This window comes from Anser brachyrhynchus (genome assembly GCF_964034855.1).
Source record: "Anser brachyrhynchus genome assembly, chromosome: 26".
Classification (NCBI taxonomy): Eukaryota; Metazoa; Chordata; class Aves; order Anseriformes; family Anatidae; genus Anser; species Anser brachyrhynchus.
In genome coordinates this window covers 6,251,037-6,276,059 of record NC_137719.1, presented here as the reverse complement: position 1 = coordinate 6,276,059, position 25,023 = coordinate 6,251,037, and the positions used below count along the sequence as shown (strand labels likewise).

Sequence of the window (25,023 nt, the reverse complement as noted above, 5' to 3'; positions counted from 1 at the left end):
CCCTCCGCCGCCGGCCCCGGCGCCTCCCCCGGCCCGCCCCGGCGCCTCCCCCGGCCCGCCCCGGCCGCGGAGCCGGGAGGGCGCCCGGAGCCCCGGGGGGAGCGGGGATGGGGGCCGGGGGGCAGAGGGGAGAGCCCCGTCCTCGTCCTGCGCCCGGAGGGCGAGGGGTGCTCCGAAGAGAGAGACGGAGCCCTGGGCAGGGTGGGGAGGGGCAGGGCTGGAGCCCTGGGTACCGGTGGGGAGGGACAGGGCTGGAGCCCTGGGCAGGGTGGGGAAGGGATGGAGCCGGAGCCCTGGGCAGCAGTGGGGAAGGACAGAGTCGGAGCACCGGGAAGCAGTGGGGAAGGGACAGAGCTGGAGCCTCGGGCGGCGGTGGGGAGGGGACGGAGCTGGAGAGCTGGGTACTGGTGGGGAGGGACAGGGCTGGAGCCCTGGGCAGAGTGGGGAAGGGACAGAGCTGGAGCCTCGGGCGGTGGTGGGAAGGGGACAGGGCTGGAGCCCTGGGTACCGGTGGGGAGGGGACGGAGCTGGAGAGCTGGGTACTGGTGGGGAGGGACAGGGCTGGAGCCCTGGACAGGGTGGGGAAGGGACAGAGCTGGAGCCTCGGGCGGTGGTGGGGAGGGGACAGGGCTGGAGCCCTGGACAGGGTGGGGAAGGGACAGGGCTGGAGCCCCGGGCAGCGGTGGGGAGGGGACGGAGCTGGAGAGCTGGGTACTGGTGGGGAAGGACAGGGCTGGAGCCCTGGACAGGGTGGGGAAGGGACAGAGCTGGAGCCCTGGACAGGGTGGGGAAGGGACAGAGCTGGAGCCCTGGGCACACAGAGCCCCCCTTGTCCGTACAGCCCCTGCTGTGACCCAGGGGTGACGAGCGCAGGGTGCTGCAGCCCCACTCGTCCCCCTGCCCGGGGGGGGGCTCTGCGACCCCCCTCGCCAGCCCCCCGACCCCTGCACTACCCCGGTCGCCCCTGCCCGAAGTCCTGCAGACACCGCGTGTGCCTCCCTCCTGGCCCCGCTCCGCGGCGAACGCTCATCCCCGCTTGCTTAAGGCTCTGCTTGCTCCGGTGGTTTTCACGCTAAGCTCAATATTTTCCTTCCTGCTCCCCCTCCCCTGTCCCCGCTGCCTCTTGCTCTGCCCCCAGCTCCCTCTCCTCCCAGGGCCCATCTCCTCCCCGGACACGGCTCGCTGCAGTTTTAATGAGAAGGGATCAAAAGCACGCGATGAAGCCTTCGGGACACCCGCGCCAGGGAGCAGAGGAAGAGGGTCATGGAAAGAAGACAGGACGGGGCTCGGGGAATGCAGTTTCTCTCCAGGACCAACAGTTCCTGAGTGAGAAGAGAAATCGACTCCTTTCTCTAAATAAATACGTCTTGCTGCGGCGGTGGGCGGTGGGAAGAGGAGATGCTCGTCAGCACACACTCCCAAGCTGCTTCCACATGCGTTTTTGTTTTTGGGAGCATGAGCAGTCGAGGTTCCTGCGCAGTTCGCGAGCGGTTTAGCCAGCGGTGGCCTCGTTTTCCCAACCCGCCCGTAGCCATGCTCAGCCCTGCCCCAGCGCCTCCCGCACGGCAGCGGCGAGCGGAGGCTCCTCGGGTCCCCCCGAGAGCACAACGCGAGCCCCGGCTGCGGGAGCTTGGCACCGACTCACTGGTAAAGCAGAACCGCGCAGCGGACCCACGTGTTCCCCCCCCCCCCCCCTTTTGTTTTCTTTCCACTGAGCAGAATTTCCACCGCAGAAATGACCCTGCGGTGCTGAGCGCCGCAGGATGCTGGTCCCGGACCCTGCAGCTGAAACTGGAAGAGCAACAGGAAACCGCCTGCGCCCAGCATCCGCCCCGGGATCCTGTGCGTGTGCGGAGCTGGCTGCGGCGAACAGGAGGAATAGTCTCTTTCTCTTGACTCCCCCCAAAAACAGGGAGCCCTGCCTCGTCCTGCCTCCCGCTCAAACCCCGCAGAAGGCAGCGGGCCCTTCCCTCCTCCTCCCGCAGCAGACCAGCCTGGGGTCTGAAGCCCGCTCCCTGGGTGTCCCCACCGTGGGACAGAGGCTGCTGCACCCCGTCCGCGTGCACCAGATCCCGACACAGTGGGCTGCAGTCCCGGGCGACATTCTGCCGCTGCAGCGAGCCCCGCAAGGAGAGATGTTTCTCTCCGGGAATTGCAGCATGCACAACAGCCCCGGGAGGCACCGCACAGAGCCACCTCGGCACCCACCAGGGCAGGGGCTGGCAGCAGGACCCCAAATTTCTGCGCCTCTTTGCGAGACGGGCCGAGCGAGACCGCAGCAGCTCGCACGTGGCTCCTCCGCAGCGAGGCCGGGACTTGCACGCCTGCTCTCACTGAGCGAAGCTCTGACCCAGACCCAGAGCAGGCCTCGTGCCCCTTTTCTGAGGGCAGGGACTCCATAACCGTGGCTGGAAGGGCCCTGGAAAACCCCGGCATTAATCTAAGAGTTCCTTGTGCGTGGACAGGACGGGACTTGGCACAGATCTCGAGCCCGGCAGGATACTGGTCAGTGCTGGAAGCATCCGAGGACAATCAGGGCTCTGGAGCTGTCTCCGCAGCACATTGAAGCAATCAAGCCACTGTACGTGGTCCTCAGAATCTTAATCCCCTATAAAGTTACCTCCAAGAACAGTCAAAACCTTGTCCAAACCAATAACAAATGCGAAATGCTCAGCCCCATCGCCGCTGAGCTCAAGCGACGCGTCCCACGTGGCTCGGGCCCTACGGAGCTCGGGTTCTTTCAACCCCTTCCAGCCCCTCTCGACGCCTCCCCGGAGCCCCCCAGCCCCGATCCCTTCCGACGCCTCCTGCCAGGGAGACGAGGCGGCATCCGATTCCAACCCAACGTTAAGGACGTGCCGGTGCCAAACCCCGCACCCCTGGCTCCCGCTCGGGGGGGCAGAAACGCTCCCCGTCCACCGCAGGCGCGGGGAAAGACAACAAGCACGGGGCTCGAAATTCCTTTCACTGGGATCCAATAAAAACCTTGGCAGTTGCCGGCCTTCCTGCCGGAAACCCGATATCCAAGAAATAAACACGCTTCCCACTTTGAAGGGCTGCAGCGGGCTGCGGGGCCGGGACGCGAGCGGCTCTCGGCCGCCTCCGGACCCTCACCTGCCCAGGACAGCCCCAGTGGGTGCTCCTTTGGGTGCAGCCCCATGGCCCCGAGCTCCCCTGGGCCAAAGCTGCGCGGGAGATGGGGCAGCGACGAGCTCGAGGAGCCCTGGCTCCTTCTCCCAGCCACGGGGTAGCCGCAGGGTGCGAGTTCCAGCAGCGCCATCCCTGGAAGCGAGCTCGGGGCCAGCGCACCCCAAATCGCAGCAGGAGCGGAGAGACAGCAGGGGCATGGCGACGCGGTGCTCGGCCGTCACGCGGGGATTTGCAGGTCCCCGAGCGGGCCTGGCCATCGCATCGAGCGCCGCACAGGGCGAGCAGACAGCTCTCACGTGCCTCCAGGCCCTCCCCTCGCGGAGCTGGCCTCGCACCCAGCGCTTCCCCTGCGCATCTGCTGCGGGAGGCGCAGCCCGCTGCTCGGCAGGGAGGGCAGCTCCCAGCCAGATCCTCTGCGGCACAGGAGATGTTATCCGGTAAAAAATAAATCACGGCTGGCTCGGTGGAAGAGGGGAAGCGAACAGTGCCGGGACTCTTACCTCCTGCCTCTAGCAGGGGGGGGGCTGCTGCTGCGGCACCGCCGCTTCCCCGCGGCCGGCCTCAGACGCTCAGCTCACCGAGAGCCATGAAAGGAGAAGCGGCCGCGCGCTGCCCCGGCCCAGGATAATCTGCAGCTTTATTCCTTTTAGAGGCAGCCAACGCACAGATGTTCCTCAAATCCCCGGGGATGAGTTCCTCCCCAGCAGATGTGCAGTCCTGCTCGCCTGCCGGCGCTGCCCCGCGGTGCTGGGGACCCTCGGGGGCGCGCGGCCGGCCCCCAGCCCACCCGGCACTGCAGGGGCTGGGCACGGCCAGGTTCTCTGCCCGCTGCGGAGGCTGCGAAGTCACGAGGAGGGGTCCCTCCGGCCACAACCGAGCCTTTGCCTTCTGAACGTGTTCTTCCAAGGCAAACTTTGACAGTGACGTTGCCCCTACGAGCCGGGGAGCGGCTCAATAACGGGCTGGGAGCCTGTACCTGCGCCTTGCTGGCCCTGCTCCCGTGACCAGCAGCTGGGTGACGTCTGCAGGAGGAGCGGGGGGGTCTGTGCCCTGTGCTGCCCTGGTGGGCATCTGGTGGCACCAGCACCGTGGCTCCGTGCCCTCGTGGGCAGGCACCGCGTGCCCGAGGAGGGCGAGCGGGAGTGCAGGCGGGCGCTGAGGACGCAGGAGGCGCAGAAGGCACCTGCGGCTGCTGCACCTACCTCAGCGAGGCTCGGCCACACGAGGAGCGAGGAACATGACGTGCTCAGAAAAAAAAAAAAAAAAAAGGCCTGCTGGAAGTGGGATGGGGCGAGAGAAACAGCTGCAGAGCGAGGCAGCAGAAGCTGCGCCGTGCTCCTCTCCTCCTCAGCGCCTTGTCGGAGCGCTGCAGCTGCAGCCGGCGCGGCTGTTGGGGCAGCGCACCCAGCCCCGTCCCGCTGGCCACCTGCGCAGCCCGGCTGCAGGAGAGGGGACGTCCCGCAGCTGGGAGCCTCGCAGCACCGCGCGGCACGGCTCTCCGGAGCCGCAGAGGGCTTGTGCAGGAGGCCAGCATCAAAGCCCGGGGGAGCTCTCGACGTCTTTAGCAGACGGCACGTAACGGATGGGAAAAGCAGAGGACCACACACTTCTGAGAGCCGGCCTGCTCCTACAGAACCGCTGGGCTGTCGGACCTCCAGGGCACGGAAGCCAGGACAAATCCTGCCCTGCCACACAGCCACCCGTGAACGCTTACCTTAACCACTTCATTAAGCGTGGCTGGTGTTCAGTTTCAGCTCAGGAAATAAGCACAAAACGCCTGAGAGAGGAAAAGCAGGAGGCTGAGCCATAAACCAGACAGTTCCCACAGATGTTCTGCATAAAACCATCCCACTCTTCTGCGCTCCAGCAGGAAGAACTGTCACGGTGAAGCCCTCTTGTTTAGCCAACGCCTTAAAAGTAGCGCTTCTCTAGCAAACAAACGCTGCAGGGACACTGGCTGTCTGTGCACAGTTGAGTCAAATTCGGAGGGAAGAACGCGTATCCTGAGCTCATTCTGCAAAACAAACAAAACTTTTAATGCTGTGAAGTTTGCGGGCAGATCTCTGGCCAGCGTGCTTCACCCGTGCTGAAATTCCGGGGAGAAAGAGGTGGAAGAGGAAGGGATTAAATTCAACCGTCAGACGGAAAATGGTTAATTGGAAGGCTAATTACCGAGCCGTACCTGCCCCACGAGGAGAGCAGCTGCTGGCCCTGGCTCGGTGGGCCCGGCGCGGTGCCCCGGTGCTGGGGAGCAGTGCCACCCAGAGGGCTCCTCCAGAAACAGCTCACTGCATCTCGCCTCTCGCCCAGCACAGCAATGTTTTCCCCTCCAGATCAGCCTCCCCTCCCTTTGCCAGCTCTGTTCCAGCTGTCGTTCAATCCACCGCCCTCCCTCCCTCCCTCCGGAGACAACCGAGTCTCACCAGACAGTAACTCCAGGTTAGGGCAAGGCTTCAGCAACTCTCGGGGCATTTATTCACCACGCCAGAACGTAAAAATAGCATCTTTAATAGCTTTATAGTTGGCACAGATGGTATTCAAACTCACCACTTTTTATTAACAAGCTATGAGACAACACATGGCGCAGTTCCACGGAGGGCAGCTCCGGCCGCATGTGGCTGCTAAGCCGTGTGGCCGTGACAGGTTGGTGCTTTACTCTGTTCATTTACATTCAGCATTTATAGTCAAAGTAAACCCAACAGCTAGCTTTAACCACACACACACACACAGATAAGCCTGGGAAGGATGTTTCTGCTGGCAACCAAAGTCTCCTCCTCTTGGCAGTACACAAAAGCCCAGAAAATGTAGTTGTAACACGCGTTACAAGAGACTTGCCGCAGCCACCGCTGGCCAAACAGCACGTGACATAATGCAGGAGCTTCTACTCACACCTTGAAGAAACGGTTACGAGGAGAGCCCTGTCCCCTCCTCCAGGAGACGCGAAGGCCAGACCAGCACTTCACGCAGTAAGATGTGGTCTAGAAACTGTCGGTGGTGAGAGGATTTATTTCAGGAACCCAGAACCCAGCGGAATACTACTACTTTACTTTCTGAAGTACCTTTCCCAAAGGACTTCTAGCAAACCTCGCTGCTGCCCTCTGAGATGAGCAGGCTGTTGCTGTCCTCACACAGATGTGGACGGGGTGGCGGCGGCACCAAATGGTTACGTGACTTGCCTTGGGAAGCAACAGCAAGCCAGGAGACCAAGGAGCTCGTAGAAAAGCCCCGCTTTGACCAAACAGAACACACGGTGTCAAGAACTACTACGCAGGACGAAAATAACTCCCAGCCACACTTCACGAGGGGGAAGGGAAAGGTTGAAAGCATCCCAGAAGGTCTGAGCAGACATGTAACTGACGGGAAGAGTTAGCAGTGTCAGTCTGAGAGAACAAATACGAACGTCAGACGAGAAGACGGTCGCAATCTGCGTCCAAAACATGAGGCCATGAACTCACGCTGGCGACTGCATTCTTCCTCCATCCACATGTGCTTGTTGTTCATCTGCCATTTAAATGGATGTCATCTCTCCGGCATCACTCAGTGCCACTAAGTGTTACGGCATGTCTCTGTCACGTAGTTCCTCTGCAAGCATTGCTCAATAGCAACCACGTGCAAAACTTTTACTGGGGGTGAGGAAACATTTATAGGTCTCTCGCAACACTGCAATTTGCTTAACGAAGAATTTAGTCCTCAGCAACAACGAAATCACTGACGCTGCTGCGGATACATCTTGCTCATTAGCATCTCCATCCTGACAAATATTTAGTTTCTTCAACCTAGTTATCCAAAAGGAGCCCGAAGTAGCCAAGACACTACACAGTCACTTTCAACCTTCAATTTTCTTATCATTTGTCGGTAATAAAAATTTCCAGTTTCTATGGGTACTCTATAATCACAATAAGTTACGAGGCATTTCTGGCCTCTGTTCTGCTATGAGGAATTCCCTCTCACCGTCACGATCAGGTGCTGACGAGGAGGGAGGTAAGAATGCATAGTGTGAGGTCTCTGATCATCTGTCCTCTGTCGAGGCCACTTTCCCACCTAGTGGCCCTGTGCTGCTGAGGCCTCTGTTTTTCCTTTAGTTTCACCCGGGGCCTTGCCACCATCTGCTTTGTTGGAATAATCTCGCTCTCCAAAAATAGTGCTTCCAATCCTGACGTTTGTGGATCCAACCTCTATCTAGGAAAGGAGACAGAAAGGAGGAGTTCAGAGCAGGCTGCCACCCGCCCGTCAGTGCAGTCTGCAACCAGTCTCAACGCTCCCCACGTCACAGAAGGACAGCTCCCCGTGTATTCGCCATCTGCAGCTACAGCCAGGGTCTATTCTGATCCCCGGAAAGGTATCCCAGGACCAGGAGAGCTGTTCTTCGTGGAACAGCACCACCGGGACCTCCATCCAAGCAGAGGACGCCTGGGCTGAACACCTGGATGCCTGCTGCTGCTGAGGGTAGCTTGGCTCCCGAGAGGAGCACAGAAGGGAGCGGGACTTACTGCATGCTGGAAGTCTGTGGACATGCCCATGCTCAGCTCCACCTTCTCAATGGGGAGATTCAGCTTCTCACACACTTCCTGCCGCAAAGACAGCAGCACCTGGGAGAAAGGAGGAAAGACAGGATCACACATTTGATGACAGCCACACCAGCTCAGTTCCAAGGTTTCACGGCTAACAATTTCTGGCTTTCTTTGCAGTCTCCTTCATACAGGAGGCAAAGTTCCCACATTTCCTGCTGAGGCGTGCTCTGCAGCACTAAGAGAGCACCGGAGATTCCCCATTACAGGCTGCACTGCTGACAATGTGTGCACCTACAAGCCTACACATCCTTTGAAGACAACCAATTATCACACCAGCATGACAGACAAGGAACAGAGACCCAGTTCCTCTGCCTGGCGCAGCCCCGTACACAGAGCGTGCAAAAAAGGCTGACAGAAACCTCACCTGAAAGCAGGACCAGAGGATTTCGGATAAAAATTGCCACCTGACGTGCCCCTGCCAATATCCTGGCTACAGCTTCACAGAAGAGATGGGACCAAAAATAAACATGCACCTTGACCTCTGCAGAAAGGAGCCCAACACCTTCATTAACGCTGACGCTGCACGGGTCTGTACTGCCCTGAGCCAGGTGTGCATTTCTGTCGGTAGTCTACAGTCAGACTCGTATCCTGACTGTAACGGGAGGCCAGCCAACAGCTGACAGTTTCTTCTAGAAAATCTTACCTGGAAGTCAGGATTTGGCCCCTTGCTAAGGTCATGTCCGACGCTGCCAATTGTCATCAGCCCCACGAATTCCAGGCTTGGACACTTGTTGATGACATGCTCCACAGCGGCTGCGGTGTCTCTGGGAGGCAGGCCATGCTTACCTGGCAAAAAGTGGGGTGATTTGAGCCAAGCTCTGCCAGAAAACTCCCCTCCCCATAGCCAGGCAGAAGCTAACTGATGGTGAAGTTTCATTTTAGCACAGAGAAACTCCTTAAGAGCACAAACCAACAAATCTCACTCAAGTTGTTTCTTCTATCGAGTCAGTGAGACAAACGTGTGTGTCATCAGAAAAAGCGTCCGCCACTTACTGTCCTCTCCGCTAGTGTTAACTTGCACCATGACTTTCAGCCTCTGAGGTGACCCCTTCTTCTGCCATGAGCTGTTGACTCTGTCTGCCAGCTTCACAGAATCCACCGTTTCCAACATGAACAGGTTAGGGACAGCTACAGAGAAAACACAGAGGCTTTGGGCTGCCTGTGCGACACACGAGCAAAGGTATTTACAATTGTGCACAGCTAGCAGCAGACTACAGCAAGAGATAGCAAACAGACTGAATCAGGACTGAAAAATGGGGCAGTATCACATTGTTTCATTCGCTAATTGGCGTTTCTTGCTAGCTTGCAATCATTAGTACTAATAGGTGAGAAAGGTGGTTATTATTTGAACGTTGGAAGAATACTGCCTGTAGGGTCAAACAGAGATAAACAGAGCTTACCGATCAACTTGTTGACATTATTTTTCTGCAGATGGCCAATAAAGTGCCACTTAATCTCCGGGCAAGAAGATAAAATCTGGAAGCAGAGAGGAACAGTTAGGTTTGAATGACAATTCCCCCTTCCCCTATGTAGTCCCTGTTTGCCCACAAACAAAACACCAGACATCCAGTCTTCTTCTTTTGTTTACCAGACACGGGTTTTGTTTCCCTTGCTAGGCACGGTGTTTTTTCAGCAGCAGGATCAAACCACCTCCATAACAAACTCCCTAAGAAAAGCCAGGACTTTGAACAGCCCTCAGGACACAACTATGCAAGGGGAGAGAATGCTTAAGAAACTGTCAACTTACTCTGGAGTCCGATGCCTTTTCTAGCAACTCCTGAACCTAGGAGAACCCAAGACAACCTCTTGTTAAGATCACACCAGAGAAGATCACGCCGTAGGAGCAACCTCGCTGGAAGCGGGGCTCCTGGAGCCGCGTGTGCCCCGGCAAGCACAGCGCCGGGGCCCCAGCGAAGCCCGGCACACTCACGTAGTTCTCCCCGAAGCTGCGCTGCCCGTGGCTGTAGGCGTCCATCACCATCTCGGCGGGCTTCGTCTTGCTGACGGCCACCAGCCGCGGCTGCACGTCCGGGAGGCCCTGGGGGAGCGGGGGGTAAGGGGGGGGGGGTCCCAGAGGGCGAGGGGGGGTCCCCGAGCCTCCCACATTGTCCCCCAGGCCCCCAGCCCCACTGACAGGCCGCCAGGGCCCGGGGACACGGCGGAGGGGGCACGGGGGTCCCGTCACTGCCCGGGGGGGTCCCGTTAGGCCCGGGGGGGGTCCCGTGGAGGTGCAGGCCCCGTCTCCATGGCAACCAGGGCCTGCCCCGGCGATGCGGGCCCGTCTCCATGGCGACGGGGGCCTTGCCGCCATGACGGGCGGGCCTACCCCGGCGGGGGGCGCTTCCTCCCCGACCCGCGGCCCCTCACCTGCGGCCTCCGCGCCGCCGCCTGCTGCACCCGCTCGGTGACGGCGCGCAGCGCCGGGCCCAGCCCTTCCCCGGCGGCCATGCCCGCTCTCCACATCCCCGGCCGCCCCGCCGCCTTCCGCCACACACCCGCCGCGCTCCGCCCCCCGCCCGCAGCCAATCGCAGCGCACCGTCGCGGCCGCCGGCCAATGGCGAGGGGGGGGGCGGGCGTCCCGGCGGCGGCGCCATGTTGGGAAGGTCGGGGCGTCATGGCGGACAGCGCAGAGGGCGCCCCAAAGGCAGTCAAAGGCACCCGGGGGCGCCCCAAGGGCACCCGGGGGGCCCGGGGACAGCTCGGGGATGCTGAGGGGAAAGGCAAGGCCGAGGGGCCCGGCTATGGCTGCCCGTGGTGTGCACCCTTCCCTTCCCTCAGGCCTTACCTGGGTTGTAGCCCAAATTCGTGAGCGCTGTGCCGCGTCCGAGGTCGCTGCCAGGCTGCGATGGGTGGCGAGGAGCTGTCAGCGCCTGTCCCTGCACCCCAACATCCTCCTCCCGCAGAGGAGCTCCATCAGGTTTCCACCGGTTGCAGCTTCTTAGAAAGAGAAGGCGTCGAGCAGGCGCCTCTGCCAGGCTCGGAGCAAGGCACCTGCAGCAACCCGCGACCTTCACGAGGAGAAATAAAGCCTGGTGGCCAGCAGCCTCGGCTGGTCGGAGGGCAGGTAGCCCCCGACAACGCAGAACTGACTGCGAGCTGCATGCCTGGCACAGTCAAAAGCAAAACACCACGAAACCACCCCCAGATCCACCCCCAAAGAAATGGGATTCTTGCCATCTGCACAAAGAACCGTTCCTCCAGGGTGCAACTTCCAACGCTAAACGAACAAACCAGCCACATAACCAGCGCGGGCTGCACCACTTGCTCTGCATGCCCTGTTTGAGCAAGCAACTGTGAAGGCAGGGATGTGCGGTGGGAGATGCTTGGAGCGCGGCCACGAAACGCGGCAGCCACCCATGGTAGCCACACAGTCAGAACTAAGCCATGGGGAACTGGAGGCCCCACGGCTGTGGGGCTGCAGACAATGCCAGGCTTTATCACAGCAAGTCAAATGGAAAGAATGGGAAACTGCCAGCTGGAACCCATTTACTAAAATATTTGCCTTAATGTGCAGAACTCGCCCTCCCTCCCCATATTCTGAGCAATGACAGTATTTACACAGCTGTTCCCAAATACCCAGAAGGTTCCTGCCCTTTGTCTGGTAAAACATGACAATGATTTTCTGCAAACTTTACCAAATCCTAGACGTTTGCCACCGAAGCCTCGTTCCTGTATTTTTCACTACCCGGTTTAGCTAAGCGGGGTCAAAACGCCTGCAGCGTTCCTCAGCTGGCTGCTGAGCCGACGCACCTCTGCCCGTCTTCCGCCAGAGCTCTGCTTTATGCTCCCTGGGGAGGGAGAACTCTCACAGCCCAGCAGCCCAGGCACTCGTCTGCCCCTCATGCTGCTGATCCCCTCCTGGAGATTTACCTCAGTAAATCTTTTACCCCTGGTAAATCTTCCCCTGCAAATATATCCAAGCATTGTGTTAAAGGTCATCCATAAAAACAGACAAATTAAAATTGAAGGCCATTTTATTATCATAGCAAGTATCAAAATAAAAAGGCTTTTAATTCAATACATAAGATCAACAACCATGCTGGTAAAGCATCACCATGCTCCTGCCAGCAATTCCCAGCTATCAGCAATGCCACAAACCTCTATTTGCTTTGTTAAACAGTGGTTTTAAAATTCAGTCTTCATTTCAAGATTGCAAGATCATGGAGATTATGACAGAATGACAGTTAAAGAGAGAGATCAAATAAAGATTTACATGTAGTGACTACTCTGGAAAATTAAGGAAATTATACATATAATGAAGAATCTGAACAAAAAATAACAATTTTGGCTTGTAAAGACTGGTATTATTTCAACTTGTTTCTGCATTTTCCACTCTTATTACAGTTTAACTAAATTACTCGGTTTTCAATGATGCAGAATCATGAAGGTTCCATAATGGTTTTAAAATGTGGGTTTGAAATTAGTAATACTGGCTACTCCTTTTTCTGTTCTCCCCCCTCCTCTGAGAAATACTTTAGCAGTAATGTTTTCAATTAAAAAAAAAAATCTTTAAGACCTATTTATTCCAAACTATCGTTTTACTGTAAAGTCATACAAAAACATATTTTATAATACCACTTTGGTTTATTTGGGTCTTTTCATTAGTGAAAACACTTGCATAAAAAGCAGGTTTTTTTAGTTACTAATGGAAATCCTTTATGTGAATGTAGAACAGTCCGAAACAAACATTCAGGTACTCAAAGATTTAGGTACCATCACCTCATTCCTATGTTTCTGCTATTCCCTGTTCATAATCTTCCTGCAGAGACCAATTTACAAAAGTGAGTAATATTACCGCCTATTGATGCAATTTTGGACCACTGCTTTCTAGTGTATCAGTCTGGAGATGGAACTTTTCCTAGCTCAGCTTTTCCAGCAAACACAAAGATGACATACGAGATGGAACTTTTCTCCAGCAGAAATTGATGGTATCTTTTATTTTGCATTTTCAAGTATCAACTGTCATTCTCCTAACAGGGAAAATAAAGCTGAAGTGAAAATACTGGAATGAGCAGCAGAAATTCATCCCATTTCTATCTTAGTGTGACTGCCTTATTAAAAAGACTAATGCACATTTAGAACACTGAAGAGTGAAACGAAGAGTAGTAAGTAGCAAGCGTTTGGGGCAGAAGATCATAAATTCAATAGGTTGGTCCCTGACCAACTTAGTGCTTACACTTTCATCATCTTATATGGATATATTGGCTGCAAATTATAACAGCAATTAATAAACAGGCTCTCCTGCCAAGTGGCAGATGGATTTGCGGGAGAGGATGAAAAAAATTCTCCAACCCTGAACTTTTGTCTTTAACACCCCCTCCATTTTCGTATCCGTGTAAACTAAAAGCTATTACCTCTCTGCATCTGGTATGTGAAAAATTAACCAGTTTTCTGAAGTGAAAGGTATGCTACATAGCATTGTTCTGAGCAAAGAAGGAAAATTCCTCTTTGAACAGTCCAGCAACAAGAGGTTGTCATCTTTGCCCTGTAGTTTTTTTCAGGACGATGCTTTGTGTCCTTTGCTACCAGCAAATCTTCCTCTAAAGATCTATTCTAAAAAAAAAACGAAAAAAAGAACCAACAAAACAAACAAACAAAACCAGTAAAACTGTTCTGTTCATTTCGGTTTACCTCAACATTATCTCTAATATGAAACTACAAACACTGAAATCCAGTTGGTCTTGCAGACCAGCAGATGATGCGCTGTAATGACCGTGGGCCTAGTCATTCAAGCAGATACTCACTAGCAAGGCTTTTTGCAAAGTCAGGGTCCCTGAGACAAAAATTCTTTCTCTCTCTAGTTTTTCTAACTATGATGACTGTGACAAACAGCATGCTCGCAGTCTGGTTTCACCAGGAGCTAAGTCCAATTAGCCACTGGCAGGACATTGCCCCTGCCAGCATTCCTAAGCCCCATACCTAGCAGATAACACCGCTGGCAAGGACTACAAAATTCCGACTCCCCTTTGCCCAACCCAAATATGACAAATGGAAAACGAACCAGTGTTATGATGCAGAAGATGAGTAGTTTGGGCCACTACCTGTGCGATGCGTGGTCTAAGGTTTAGATCCCCCTCCAAGGTAATTAGGTAGCCTGCAGCACTTAACTACAGCTATTATAACTCACTGTGCACGTGGTCTTAGCTGCCCTACTGAGGTAAAACACATTGGCTTAGACCTCAGTAAAAGGTGGTTTCATGGATTTGCTACACCTTGCACTCAGGATGGGCCTGGAGTGGACACAAACTGCTAGTCCCAGTGCCACAGAGCACAGGCAGTGACCCACCATCTGGCCAATGTCCGGGCCTTCAAGCAGACACGGGTAGTGTACAAAAGTCTAGCACCTCTTTTTTTTTTTTTAAGGGGTTTGAAATTAAGTACTGGAAATTTCCAACAAGAAAAAAAAAAGTCATAGCAGCAATCCCCCTCCCGCCAAAATCTCAAAACTTATTTGCTTTCAACTGCTACAAACCACCTCAATCCAAAATCAAGTACCCATCTAAGCTGGCTGCAGAACAAATAGCCTAGCTAGCCTCGCCGGAGTAATTGGGTTTATTAGCCCATCGGCAAGGAGAGGTGCATCTAGCAGACTTATCTGGAGCAGAGTGCTTAGAAGTTACCAGAAAAAAACACCCCATAAATACCAAAGTCATTGTGTCCAATTGTCATACAAAAGATTGAGAGGATTAAGACTTATCTTAAGTCTTTCAGTACAGGAAAGGGGGAAAACAAAAAGGAACTTCCCAGTTCATGTTTCTTTTGATATAAAACAAATATAAACGTTTCTTTTTCAGTTGATGTTATGAAGCAATTTTGTGTCCTCACTGGTTCCTGCCCCATCCTCTTCGTGGATTCCCTCTGACAGTCCCTCTGCAAATTTAGTCTGGCTACCTGCATAGTCCATGAACATGTTGGGGATATCTTTGCCAAAATATATCTTGCTGTTTGCTGCAATGGCCTTGTATTTCATCAGCTGCAAGTACTCAGGAGTTAACTTCATCTGCACAAAAAGAAAACAGATCACCAACAGCTCAGATTCGTCTGAAAGCAAATTTCTGACGCGAGCATACAAGGCGTCCACTTCTCCAGAACGCTCGTGGGCATGCTCATCCCCTCTCCAGCTGAAGAGCCGGAGTACCCAGAAGGCAGCTCTCCTTCAGCGTGTCTAAGCAAAGCTCTATATTTCAGGGACTAAACGGCAAAATGAGAAAGCGATGGAAGCAGCTGGGGAAAAGTTCCATCCACACGTACCACAGAGATGGAGATGCTCTAAAGACCATAATTCACTGAAAGCTCTTGCAATGCAAGCTACTAGAAAGAAAAATACAACTGGCTTTTTTCACAGAGCAGATTGAAGAGTCAGTTTCAGAAAGCAGCGATCGTTCCTTCAGGATAACGACGCTATAGCAGAGAGAATGGAGTAGCTGGGACAGAACTTGTGCACAAACATCTCAGACCTCCAGCCATTCTTACTGACCCTTTCAAAACAAAGTCTTCCTGCTGGGACTTTCTGGGAACTTGCTGTAGGCAGTAACAAGCCTGGCAATTGTATCCATATAATTTTTTCTGTTTCCAGTATTTTTTTTTTTGACTTTATTTTTGCAGGAGCAAGACTTTGCCAGGCTAATTAGTTTCGTGTATAAGAGCAGCTCCATTTGTTATTTACCTGAATTCTTGTTTGCTCTAAGCCTGTCACATGAGAGATCTCCCTGCCTTGACTACCTGCCAGCTCGCAGATTGAAATGAATCAACACTTCTGACTACAAAAGGATGAAAGGGCAACACTGAAACCAATATTCTATCTACAGCACCTGGCAGAGATGTCTCCAGACATAACCAGGTATTTCATATATTCTGACACAAACGTATCTGTCGAGAGAAGGAGAACTTGCAAATAAGGATCTAATTATTGTTTCAGTTTCAAAGATAACTTTTCTGTCTTTGGCTTAAACAACAAGACACAATGAGCGAACAAAGACAGACTGCTCTTTTGCTGAGTTCTTCTATGTAGCCTAATGTAAGGAGCCCTGCTTCAAGGCACGGAATAAAGAAACAATACCTTGTTGGCCTCGGCAACTTTCATAGCAGTATAGCATTCAGCATCAGCTCGTGCCTTCTCTCTTGCAAGAAATGCAGCATCTGGAAGAAAACATGCTCCCACATTCAGATTTTTATTTCCAGTCACGTTAGCACCATTTGCAGCTGGAAAATTTTTTAAAGCAGCCAGTACCACATCTAAACCATACGGGATACGACAAGGGCAAGAGGGAACAAAGTGGGAAACCCAGAAACGGGATCTCCCTTTACATCTAAAACGCTACAGGATGATAATATTAAATAAGTAAATTGTATCTGCAACTGAAGGCCTCAAAGCATTTTATAAACATAAGGTTTTTATTACCACCCTGTCACACAGGCTGAGAATATTCTTTCTTCTCTAGCCAGCCACTAACTCTCGTGCTGCAAACGAAACAACTGTTCCACTGCAGAAGTGGTATTTACCCACGACATTTGCACAGGACTCCAAGAGCAGCACAGCAGACTGCTCTACAGATGAAGTTTGTTGATGCGAACGCAATTCCCCAGATGGGATTCTGTCTGGGATATTGAGGTTAAGATTCTGGCACACAGGGGCAGGCAATTTTAACCTTTACAGGCTCTGCCCCTTGGACAGATGTTGGAGAGCTGTTTTGCTGCAATATCAAAAATTGCGTCAAGGGTCTGATCGTGTGGGATACCGAACTTCCCTGACTGCTAGCAAAGACGTGAAAGGAAAGAAACACTTCCCCTTTCTTTATCACATTCCTGTTTTTTTCTTCTTTTTTTTTTCCTTCTTTTTATCTGTCAAATGACACTGATGTGGTATCAGGCCATCAAGTTAAAGCTGAGCTTAATCTGTCTGATTCAAGGTGATCTCTTTATGTTCCTTCTGTAATGGGGAGCCACATATTTGTAATACATGCTAGACCAGATCTGAGAGCGGCGCAGCTGGACAAGCCATTTGTTTACCTATACTAGCAGGGAGTTGCGTGAGCAGCTACCCTTAAAAATTGGATGGATTGTCCTGAGACTTCCACTCCTCTGGCTAACAACCAGAACGGTCTGTCACGGACACTAGAAAGAATGAGGGAGACCTGAATCCTCTACTGGCATGGAATTGAACTGGCATGGAAGCTCCCCCTCCCTCCTTTCTTTAGGATCTTTGGGTCAGTCACTACAGAACATTTACTTACTGGAAGTTATCACTCACCTTCGATCTCTGAAATTCGTTTCTCTGTTTCTTTTTCCATCACTTTCTGTCCGTAAGTTATTTCAGCAACTTGTGCAATTTTTTCTGCCTCTGAAATGAAAGAGAGCATGTCCACATTGTCATCACACAGTCTTCCTATTGCTAGAACCAACTTTACCCATGGAAATCCTTCCCACCCTCTTCTGGTGGCAGTAAAATGTGGGGGGAATTTTCAGCCCTCAGAAGGTGTCAGCCCGTTTGTGGGTAGAGCCGGAACCCATTTGGGTTTCTCTGGAAGAACATCAGACCAGCAGCAGAGAAATCACCCAACAGCAAACCAGGTGCGTACTTTCCCCCTCCCAGTTTGGATTCTGTTTTCTGCCTATCCCAGTCACACACCCCTGTAAGCTACTGCCTTCAGGCAAAGCTGTACAGACCAATGAGGGCCTTCTTCCTTTCTGTCTCCGCTTCCTTCTCTACCACCTTCTGCTTCTGTGCTGCAATCAGTAGCTTTGTCTTCTCGCTCTCCCTAGGGAGCCAGAAATAGTCAGTTACAAAACGCGAGCCTATCAGGTGGCCCGGCCTACCTCACCTTCAGGACGAGCCGTTGGCTTAATCCTCCCTCAAGTGTGTGGTTAGGGCAGGCGGCAACGATGGAAGTGAGTGCATCTACCTGCAGAGCTTTTTTTTCTAAACTAAAGCACCTCTTCCTCCCCTTTATAGCAGGAGGATTTTTCAGTCAAGATGGTGTGAAACATTCCCTGCTACTCTCCGCAGACTGCCACAATGCCTTCCAGCAGAGGCAAGTCATAGAACAACATCTTGACTACACACGTGCAAGTTTAATGGGTTACTATTAACAAGGACACTATTAAAACAAAGTGAGAAATTAAAATCCTGTAACTTGCCCTCACGGATTGTTATAAATTTCCCACAAGACAGATGTACGTGGCTTTGAAATCACCCTTCATTCAGTCACGTGGGTCTGTGCATTTTACTTGCTAAAGCCTTTTCTCTCTCACTGCTTTGTGCGCACACTGAGAAGTTTTAAAAGCGTGTGTGTACATATATGCAAAAGAATTTAAATACTCTGTGCCTGCTCCCAGGCGGGGAAGAGAGATTAGAGTCAAGAACAAGTCCTTCTCAACTGGATTTACAGTAACAGATAAGAACAGGCTGATTTGAGATTCCATCATGCCCTTACTGCGCATGACTTACCACGATACCAAAAGGTCAAGCAGAATGGACGAGAGGGATCTTATTCTGGCCTATGTAGACTCTGTTGGCAGAGTGCTCAAAGAACATAAGCATTTCTGAATGATCAAGTGCAAGAAAAGGCAGCTGGCTCACAGCATTGAAAAGGGATCAGTATGTCAAGTGCTATTAAAGAAAGTTATTTCTAAGCTTTGCAGGTCCTCAGCCTGTTGAATCAACAGTTTCTCCATCCTAGTCAAACAGCAGGATTAGTGGTGGAATCTATCCACCTGCCACTCACCCGCATGCTCTGGGAAGTGTTTGTAAAGTAGGGCCAGTGTCAAGGGGAAGGAGGCCCCGGGAAAATAATTCCTGCACTCAAGTGTTCAAAATGGAGCAACACCCTAACTCGGCAGTGACCTGCCAGCCATTTACAGTGACAGACACATCTGGTGCAGCCTCACCAGCCCCTTTCTGAACGGCAGCGAGGCAGCACGAGGCTGAGCACAGGCCTGGCAGAGGGCACTCTGATCAGTGCACGCTGTGAAAACACATTAATCTGGATGACCGACTCCTTTTGGTAACAGAGGTGCAAGTCTCAGGCACTTACATGAGCTCATAATTCCTCCGGATTGTTTCAGGGATGTTTGGCTTTGTAACTCGAACTGCCTGGAAAGAGAGACAGAAAAAAACATAGGCAAGCAGCCAACAATCAAAAGGCAAATGGCCCTGAGGCTGCAGAGGGTGGGGGAGCTAACACTTATGACAAGCTCTGCCAGACAAAGCTTTTACTTGCTGCAGAAATTGTGACCAGCTCCAAACTACAGAGAGCAAACACCGGACCGACCGATGCCCTGACATGACAGGAGGTTACAACCTGCGTGAACGAGTAACCAGGGGAACACCACGAGAAACCCAACACGGCAAAGCTACAAGGGGACAGGAAGGACACTGCTCTCACTCCTCACGTTAAACAAACTGGATCATAGAATCATCAAGGTTGGAGAAGACCTCCAGGATCATGTGGTCCAACCGGGCCCCCTACCACCAGTGTCACCCACTAAACCACGTCCCTGAGCACCACGTCCAACCTTTCCTTAAACACCCCCAGGGACGGTGACTCCACTACTTCCCTGGGAACTTTAAAGCTATTTTTTTACTTTAAAGCTTTAAAGGAACTTTATAGCCGTACTTTAAAGCAATTTTCTAAAAGTTACAGCTTATTTCCTGTCATCCCTTAACCCTCGCGGTCTGTAGATCTCCAAGCAGAACCCCAATTACCTGTATAATTAATCCGGGGGCCATGGTAGTTAGGTCTTGCTGCAATGCCAGTTTAAGGTTTTCATCAATCTGATCTGATTGGAGGGAAGGAAAAAAAAAAAAAAGTAACTAAAAGCCCCCCAAAGGCAGCTTGCTGCCAACAGGTACAGAATTAGCTGGAACAGCTCAGATTTCTTATTCCTGGAAAGTAAGTGGAAACGTAAGTTTGATATAGAAGTGGTGGGCTGAGAAACACCATCCCTGACCTCAGGGCAGGTTCACATCTCGGCACGTCAAGCAGCGCTGACCAGTGGCAAGGACTTGGGAAAGACTACAGGAACACGGCCAGCATAAAATGAAGACCTTCCCAGTTTCCAATAACCTGCAATTTGGACTCTTTTTGAGCCAAAAGTAGCATTTTTATGGTAAAGAATCTCTGTTCTAGCCCACTTTCCTACTGATACCTTCCCAACTGGATCCTGAAGTAGATGTGGTCCAGCTAAATCATGACTGATTAGTAACTGTGCCTACGCCAGCAGCAGACAAAGAAAATGGAAAGGGAGAAACGTAAAATGGCTGCATTAGTTATTTTAATAGGCTGCAAAAATTTCATCAGTAAAGCCTGTCTGGCTCAACGCAGAACGTTTAACTCCAGCACAGCTAAGAAATTTCAAAAGGAGACACAAAACAAAACCCTTCTTCAGCGAAAAGCTCTAAGGACAGCAGTGTTTCCAGTTGGGGCCTGCTGAGAAATGCAAAGGGAAAATAAAATGTAATAGCCTTGAAAGTGATCACATCGCACTCCTTGATTATTTGCTTTGGTCCCAGTTTAGCTAGCTGGAACTCACACTCACAATGAAGTTCAGCCAGGAGTTTAGGAAACAGCTGTTATCAGTTTCCTGCACCTGCTTGCAGATGTGGGGGCAGAGAATGACATAAGTCTGCCTGAAATGGGCTGTGCCCCATTTCATAACCGTGGAGCCAGAAAACATTCAGCTCAGACTGAAAGAGTTACACAGGGGTTTATACAAGTTCCTTCTGTGCAAATTGGTTGTCTTGAGTCCGTTTCAAGCAGTTGTCATCAGCAGCTGCCGACATCTGGAGCCTCCATCGACAAAGAACCAGAACATTCACCAGCAGCCCCGTAAAGGAAGAGGAGGGGAACTGCGCCCTAGTCCCACACTTGGTGCAGAGGCCCTGTCAGAAAGGGGACAGCCAGGCTTCTTGGAAAGCCCCGCTTAAACAGACAAGCGGTTTGCAAACACCTTGTACTCTTTCAGGCACTTGGCGCTAAAAAAATCCCAGCCAGTAATTCTGTCAGCCCTGGGTCCAAACCGTTCGCAGCAACGCTTCACCCACGGCCAGCACGGCTGTGCTGCCAGATGCTGGAAGGGATTTCTTATCACTCAAAGGCCATAAAGAAAACACGCGTCCCTGGCAGGGACCGGCCCATTTCTCCTAAGAAACCAACACGTTTCTTCAGGCTGTCTCTTGTACCGGGCTCCAAGCGTTCATGCTGCCTGATTTCCCACTGGTCCGGAGAGAGGAAGGGAAGGTCAGCCAGCCCTCGCCACGCAGCCCTGGCTTCTAGCACTCACTCGCAGAGCCCAGGAGCCGCGGCGATGCGCATGACACACAAGTAATCAAACCCACAGGGCTTTTGGTAACAGCAAAGAACAGAAGAGTGGCTTTTCCATCTGGACTAGCAAATCCTGCAACTGATTAACCAGTCACATTTGCTAAACACACGTAACACAGCAGAATTACTGCTCCCTCTCCTAAAACCCTCTGCTACCACTGGCAGGTTTGGGGATTTTTGTTGTTGTTGTTATAATACGGTGAAGCACTCAGCACCAGAAGACGATAAGGAGCAAGTAGCTGTAACTGGTTAACAATTCCAAACAGAGCAGGCACCAGATCGACATGTAAAAGGCCCACCAGCTGGGGCAGCGACTTCTGTACCGGCAGAACATGCAAAGAGCTCACAGAGACATCGCTCAAGGAGCCATCAACCCGGGAGTGAAAGGCGGAGAGGCAGCTCACCGAACAGCTCGATGTAGACCTCCTGCAGCGTGTGGACACTGCAGAACTGGTTCAGCTCATGGTGAATCTTGTTGAAAATGAGAGCTTTGTCGTAGTCAGCGGTGTAGTTCTTCACTATGTCATACACTGCAAAAGGAGACGTGACAGTGGCGTTAACCGCTGGGACAGAGGGATGCCACAGGCTGGGCGCTCGCAGGAGAAGGCTTCTGGCTCAGTCACAGCAGCAAGAAACACAGAGCCAGACTGAAACGACGAAAGCACCGCAAGAGAAGGCTGCACCACAACCAACTACTTCATTTAGGGGAGTTTTAATTATTGCTGGCACTTCATCCCATCCCAATCAATATTCTGCCACATGCCTTGTAAGCAGAGCGACACCTTAGTATCAGCAGCCCTCGCTGCATTATCTGCGAGTCTCTGCCCTGCAGACACACGAGTTGTGCCTGAGTTTAATACAGAGACCGTGTGGTCTGTGCGCAGCGTGGGAAGGGCATCCTCCACCCGGGGTAAGACACCGATGACCCAGGCAGTGTTATCATGCCTGTAACCAACAAGACATTCGAACAACCCACACAGAAATAAATTAAAAAAAAAAAAAAAAAAAGCCCGACTGGTCATTCTCCTGGTGTGTCAGACTCCAGCCTTCTGCTCACAGACTCCCCTGCCCCTTGCACACCTCGTTGTTCAAATCAGAAGTTCTTCACCGAAGCATAAAGCCCAGTGGGGCCACAATAATACAAATAATAGAAGTGATGGATGGTATTTGGGTATTGGTGAAGCAACCAGTAGCACAGAACAAGTATGTGCAAGAAATAATAAACAGTGTCAGGGAAAGCTGGTTTGAAGCTCAAACCCAGGAAGTACGGGGCTCCACGAGGCACACAGGAGAATACCTGGTGCACTCCCTAGCTCCAAATCAAAGTACGGGCAGGCACGACCTCTTCACCTTACCTCGCACTAGCAAGATCACCACCACCACCTCTGGCTGGCAGGATTATCAGGGTCACAGGGGAAGAACTCACCTGCACTTTGGATCAGGAAATTCACCACCTCAATTCTGTCAAAATAAATCATCACTCCTCCGCTGCAGAAGAAAGAAAAAGAAAAGGGGGAAGTTTGCTGGAGGCCACGAGCTGTGCCCTGCAGCCGGACGGCCTCTGAGGGGGGACACTCCCCTCTAGCGGGTGAGCGCAGCATTCACACCTCCGGCAAGCACCGCTGCGACACTACGGCAGGCACCCGCACCTTGTACAGGCTCCCGCTGTCTCCAGCAACTGGATCATGAAATGTGGAGCCAGGCTTAGAAAAATCATCTTTTTTAGTGTTTACTACATGTAAATAAAAACCCCTGGTCCCTTCCCTATTTCTGTCCGTCCTATGATACCGAGCAATCCACTTTCTTCCTGTGCTTCAGCTCAGGCAAGCACAGTAGGAGTTACCTTATTTACAAAAAAAAATACAGCTTTCATAATATTAAAACCTTGCACGTAAGTTGCTGCAAAAAAAAAGAAGAGAGTGCAAGGTGCAGCCTGTTTGTGGCAGAAAGTAACTGCACTGGGAATTAGAGTACCAACTCCTGCGGCACCTGCATGAACGCCAAACGTGGAAGCTCAGGGAATCCGGTAGGGCTGGAGGTGGGAGACGGAGCCCCTGGAGGCCGTGCGTTTTAAAGCGAGGCCGTGCGTTTTAAAGCGAGGCCGTGCGTTTTAAAGCAAGGCCGTGCGTTTTAAAGCACGCTGGGGCGAGGAGGAAGGGGAGAAGGGAAAGCACCAAAAGCAGCCCAGCAAAATCGGGGAAGCACAGGGGACAGAAGCTAAGCGACTCACCTGGTTCCGCAGGGCACGTTTTTCACCTCATCCGTCTGCAGCGTGGTCTGGACGGAGAAATATTTCAGAAAAGCCCCTCTGGAGCCAGGCCTCCCCCCGGCAACCGGGGTTGGCCCCGGCCCCCCGAACCCCCCCCGGTCCCCCTGGACCCCCCCGACCCCCCCAGCCGCACCTGCACCGACTTGTAGGACGTGATGAAGGGCAGCATGAGGTGGAAGCCGGGCCCGCTGGTGGAGGTGAGCAGCGCCCCGCCGCTGAGGAGAGAAGCGACAAGAGAGAAACGCGGCCGTCAGCGGCGGCTCCGGGCCCGGCCGGGCCGGGGAAGGCCCGGGGAGCCCGTGGGAGGCCGCGGCGGCCGCCTCACCGGTAGTAGACGCCGATGTGCCCCTCCTCGATCTTGTGGATGGCGGAGAGGAAGGCGGCGGCCAGGCAGCCGAGGCACAGCGCGGCGGCGGCGCCCAGCTGGGCCATGCCCGGCCTCGGCGGGACGCGGCTCCCGCTGCCCGCCCGCCGCGCGTCATCACCCAGCGACCGCCGCCGCCAAGGGGCGCCGCCGGGGGGCGCCGGAGGGCCGGGAGCCCGGGGGCCGCGGGTTCGAGTCCCGCCGGCGCCTGGCGGCCCTCGGTGTCTCCATGCAGCCCCCCGCCCGCTAGGGAGAGGGGGAGATGTGGGGGCACGGCGCGACCTGCACCACCCTGCCTGGGCCTTGAGGACGGGGAGACCCCCTCACGGGAGGTTCTCCCGTGAACTGAGCCCTAGCTCACATGTACGAAGCACCGCGCTGCCCCCCTGAGCACTGCTGTGCCCCTACCTGGGCCTTGTGTCCAGGGTGACCCTGTCACAAGCGGTTCTCCCATGAACTGATCTCCTGCTCACACACACGAAGCACCACGCTGCCTCCCCAGGCCCTTTGCGAGGGGGTCGGGCGCTGCCGAGCCCCCACCAGGGCCTCGTGGCTTGGGGGGACCCTCTCAGAGGAGGTTCTCCCATGAACTGACCTCTTGCTCGCTTGTGCAAAGCACCACGCTGCCCCCCTGGGCACCGCTGAACCCCCACCTGGGCCTTTTGTCCAGGGAGACCCCCTCACAAGAGGTTCTCCCGTGAACTGACCTCTTGCTCATGTGCACGAAGCACCACGCTGCCCCCCTGGGCACTGCCGAGCCCCCACCAGGGCCTTGTGTCCGGGGAGACCCCTCACAAGAGGTTCTCCCGTGAACTGACCTCTTGCTCGCACTCACAAATCACCATGCTGTCCCTCCAGGCACTGCCGAGTCCCCGGCCAGCCCCAAGGCCACCCAGCAGGGCCCGTGCCCCCCGACATGCCCCCCACGGCCTCCCCGCCGGGGCTCGGCTCTCCCACAGCAATCTGTTCCCCATCTGGACCAGGCCGGACCGAGGGGCAATAACGGGGAAAGTGACAGAGCACGTGAAAATATATTAAATCTTCCGCATCTATAATTGTTGAAGGGGACTTAAAAAACATAGGAGAGACGTATAAAACGTCAATAAAGTAAAATAATTTGATCTTTACAGTTGATAGATCTCCTAGGGTTATATATAACAAACCTGTCAGAAGGATTCAGCACCGTTTAGAAGTAGGGAATGAAATATCTGCTATATTTGTCAATCCAAATTTTACAGCTCTTAAATAAGCGCAAAAGGGCGCCAGAGATGAAATACACCCTGTATTAGTTTTTTTTTTTTTTTAAATGCTTGCCCAGATTTAAGGCTCTGATAAAATGTATTAAA

The 25,023-nt window shown here is 53.2% G+C and overlaps 2 protein-coding genes and 1 long non-coding RNA gene across 3 annotated transcripts; 1 reads left to right on the top strand and 2 right to left on the bottom strand.

The window, feature by feature from the left end:
• Nucleotides 1–129: 129 nt before the first annotated feature.
• On the top strand, nucleotides 130–5,862 carry LOC308182860. Its single transcript, XR_013942134.1, has 2 exons — nucleotides 130–201; nucleotides 1,139–5,862. It is a non-coding gene; the product is annotated as an uncharacterized lncRNA (long non-coding RNA).
• Nucleotides 5,643–10,245, bottom strand: PLPBP (pyridoxal phosphate binding protein). Its single transcript, XM_080568154.1, has 8 exons — nucleotides 10,089–10,245; nucleotides 9,652–9,759; nucleotides 9,469–9,504; nucleotides 9,122–9,197; nucleotides 8,715–8,849; nucleotides 8,365–8,507; nucleotides 7,641–7,739; nucleotides 5,643–7,329 (listed from the first exon to the last, which is right to left on the bottom strand). Exons 1-8 carry the CDS (start codon nucleotides 10,182–10,184, stop codon nucleotides 7,192–7,194), a joined length of 831 nt encoding a protein of 276 aa, XP_080424280.1. The 5' UTR covers nucleotides 10,185–10,245; the 3' UTR covers nucleotides 5,643–7,191.
• A 1,433-nt stretch (nucleotides 10,246–11,678) lies between these two features.
• ERLIN2 (ER lipid raft associated 2) lies at nucleotides 11,679–23,811 on the bottom strand. The gene is made up of 11 exons (XM_080568153.1): nucleotides 23,639–23,811; nucleotides 23,447–23,528; nucleotides 23,275–23,321; nucleotides 22,471–22,532; nucleotides 21,449–21,574; nucleotides 19,427–19,500; nucleotides 18,756–18,814; nucleotides 17,389–17,480; nucleotides 16,973–17,062; nucleotides 15,782–15,861; nucleotides 11,679–14,722 (listed from the first exon to the last, which is right to left on the bottom strand). Exons 1-11 carry the CDS (start codon nucleotides 23,743–23,745, stop codon nucleotides 14,513–14,515), a joined length of 1,029 nt encoding a protein of 342 aa, XP_080424279.1. The 5' UTR covers nucleotides 23,746–23,811; the 3' UTR covers nucleotides 11,679–14,512.
• Nucleotides 23,812–25,023: the final 1,212 nt, after the last annotated feature.

What these genes read in the sequence shown, in the direction of transcription:
- ERLIN2 (XM_080568153.1), bottom strand. Translation starts at nt 23,745, where the DNA reads ATGGCCCAGCTGGGCGCCGCCGCCGCGCTGTGCCTCGGCTGCCTGGCC. An exon ending in GGTCTACATCGAGCTGTTCG is followed by an intron (nt 19,501 to 21,448) that starts GTGAGCTGCCTC and finishes CCCTCCAATCAG; the next exon opens with ATCAGATTGATGAAAACCTT. An exon ending in AAGTTGCCGAGGCCAACAAG is followed by an intron (nt 14,723 to 15,781) that starts GTATTGTTTCTT and finishes CTTTTTGTGCAG; the next exon opens with ATGAAGTTAACTCCTGAGTA.
- PLPBP (XM_080568154.1), bottom strand. Translation starts at nt 10,184, where the DNA reads ATGTGGAGAGCGGGCATGGCCGCCGGGGAAGGGCTGGGCCCGGCGCTG. An exon ending in CGGCGGCGCGGAGGCCGCAG is followed by an intron (nt 9,760 to 10,088) that starts GTGAGGGGCCGC and finishes CCGCTCCCCCAG; the next exon opens with GGCCTCCCGGACGTGCAGCC. An exon ending in TAATGTCAACAAGTTGATCG is followed by an intron (nt 8,850 to 9,121) that starts GTAAGCTCTGTT and finishes TTTTCTCTGTAG; the next exon opens with CTGTCCCTAACCTGTTCATG.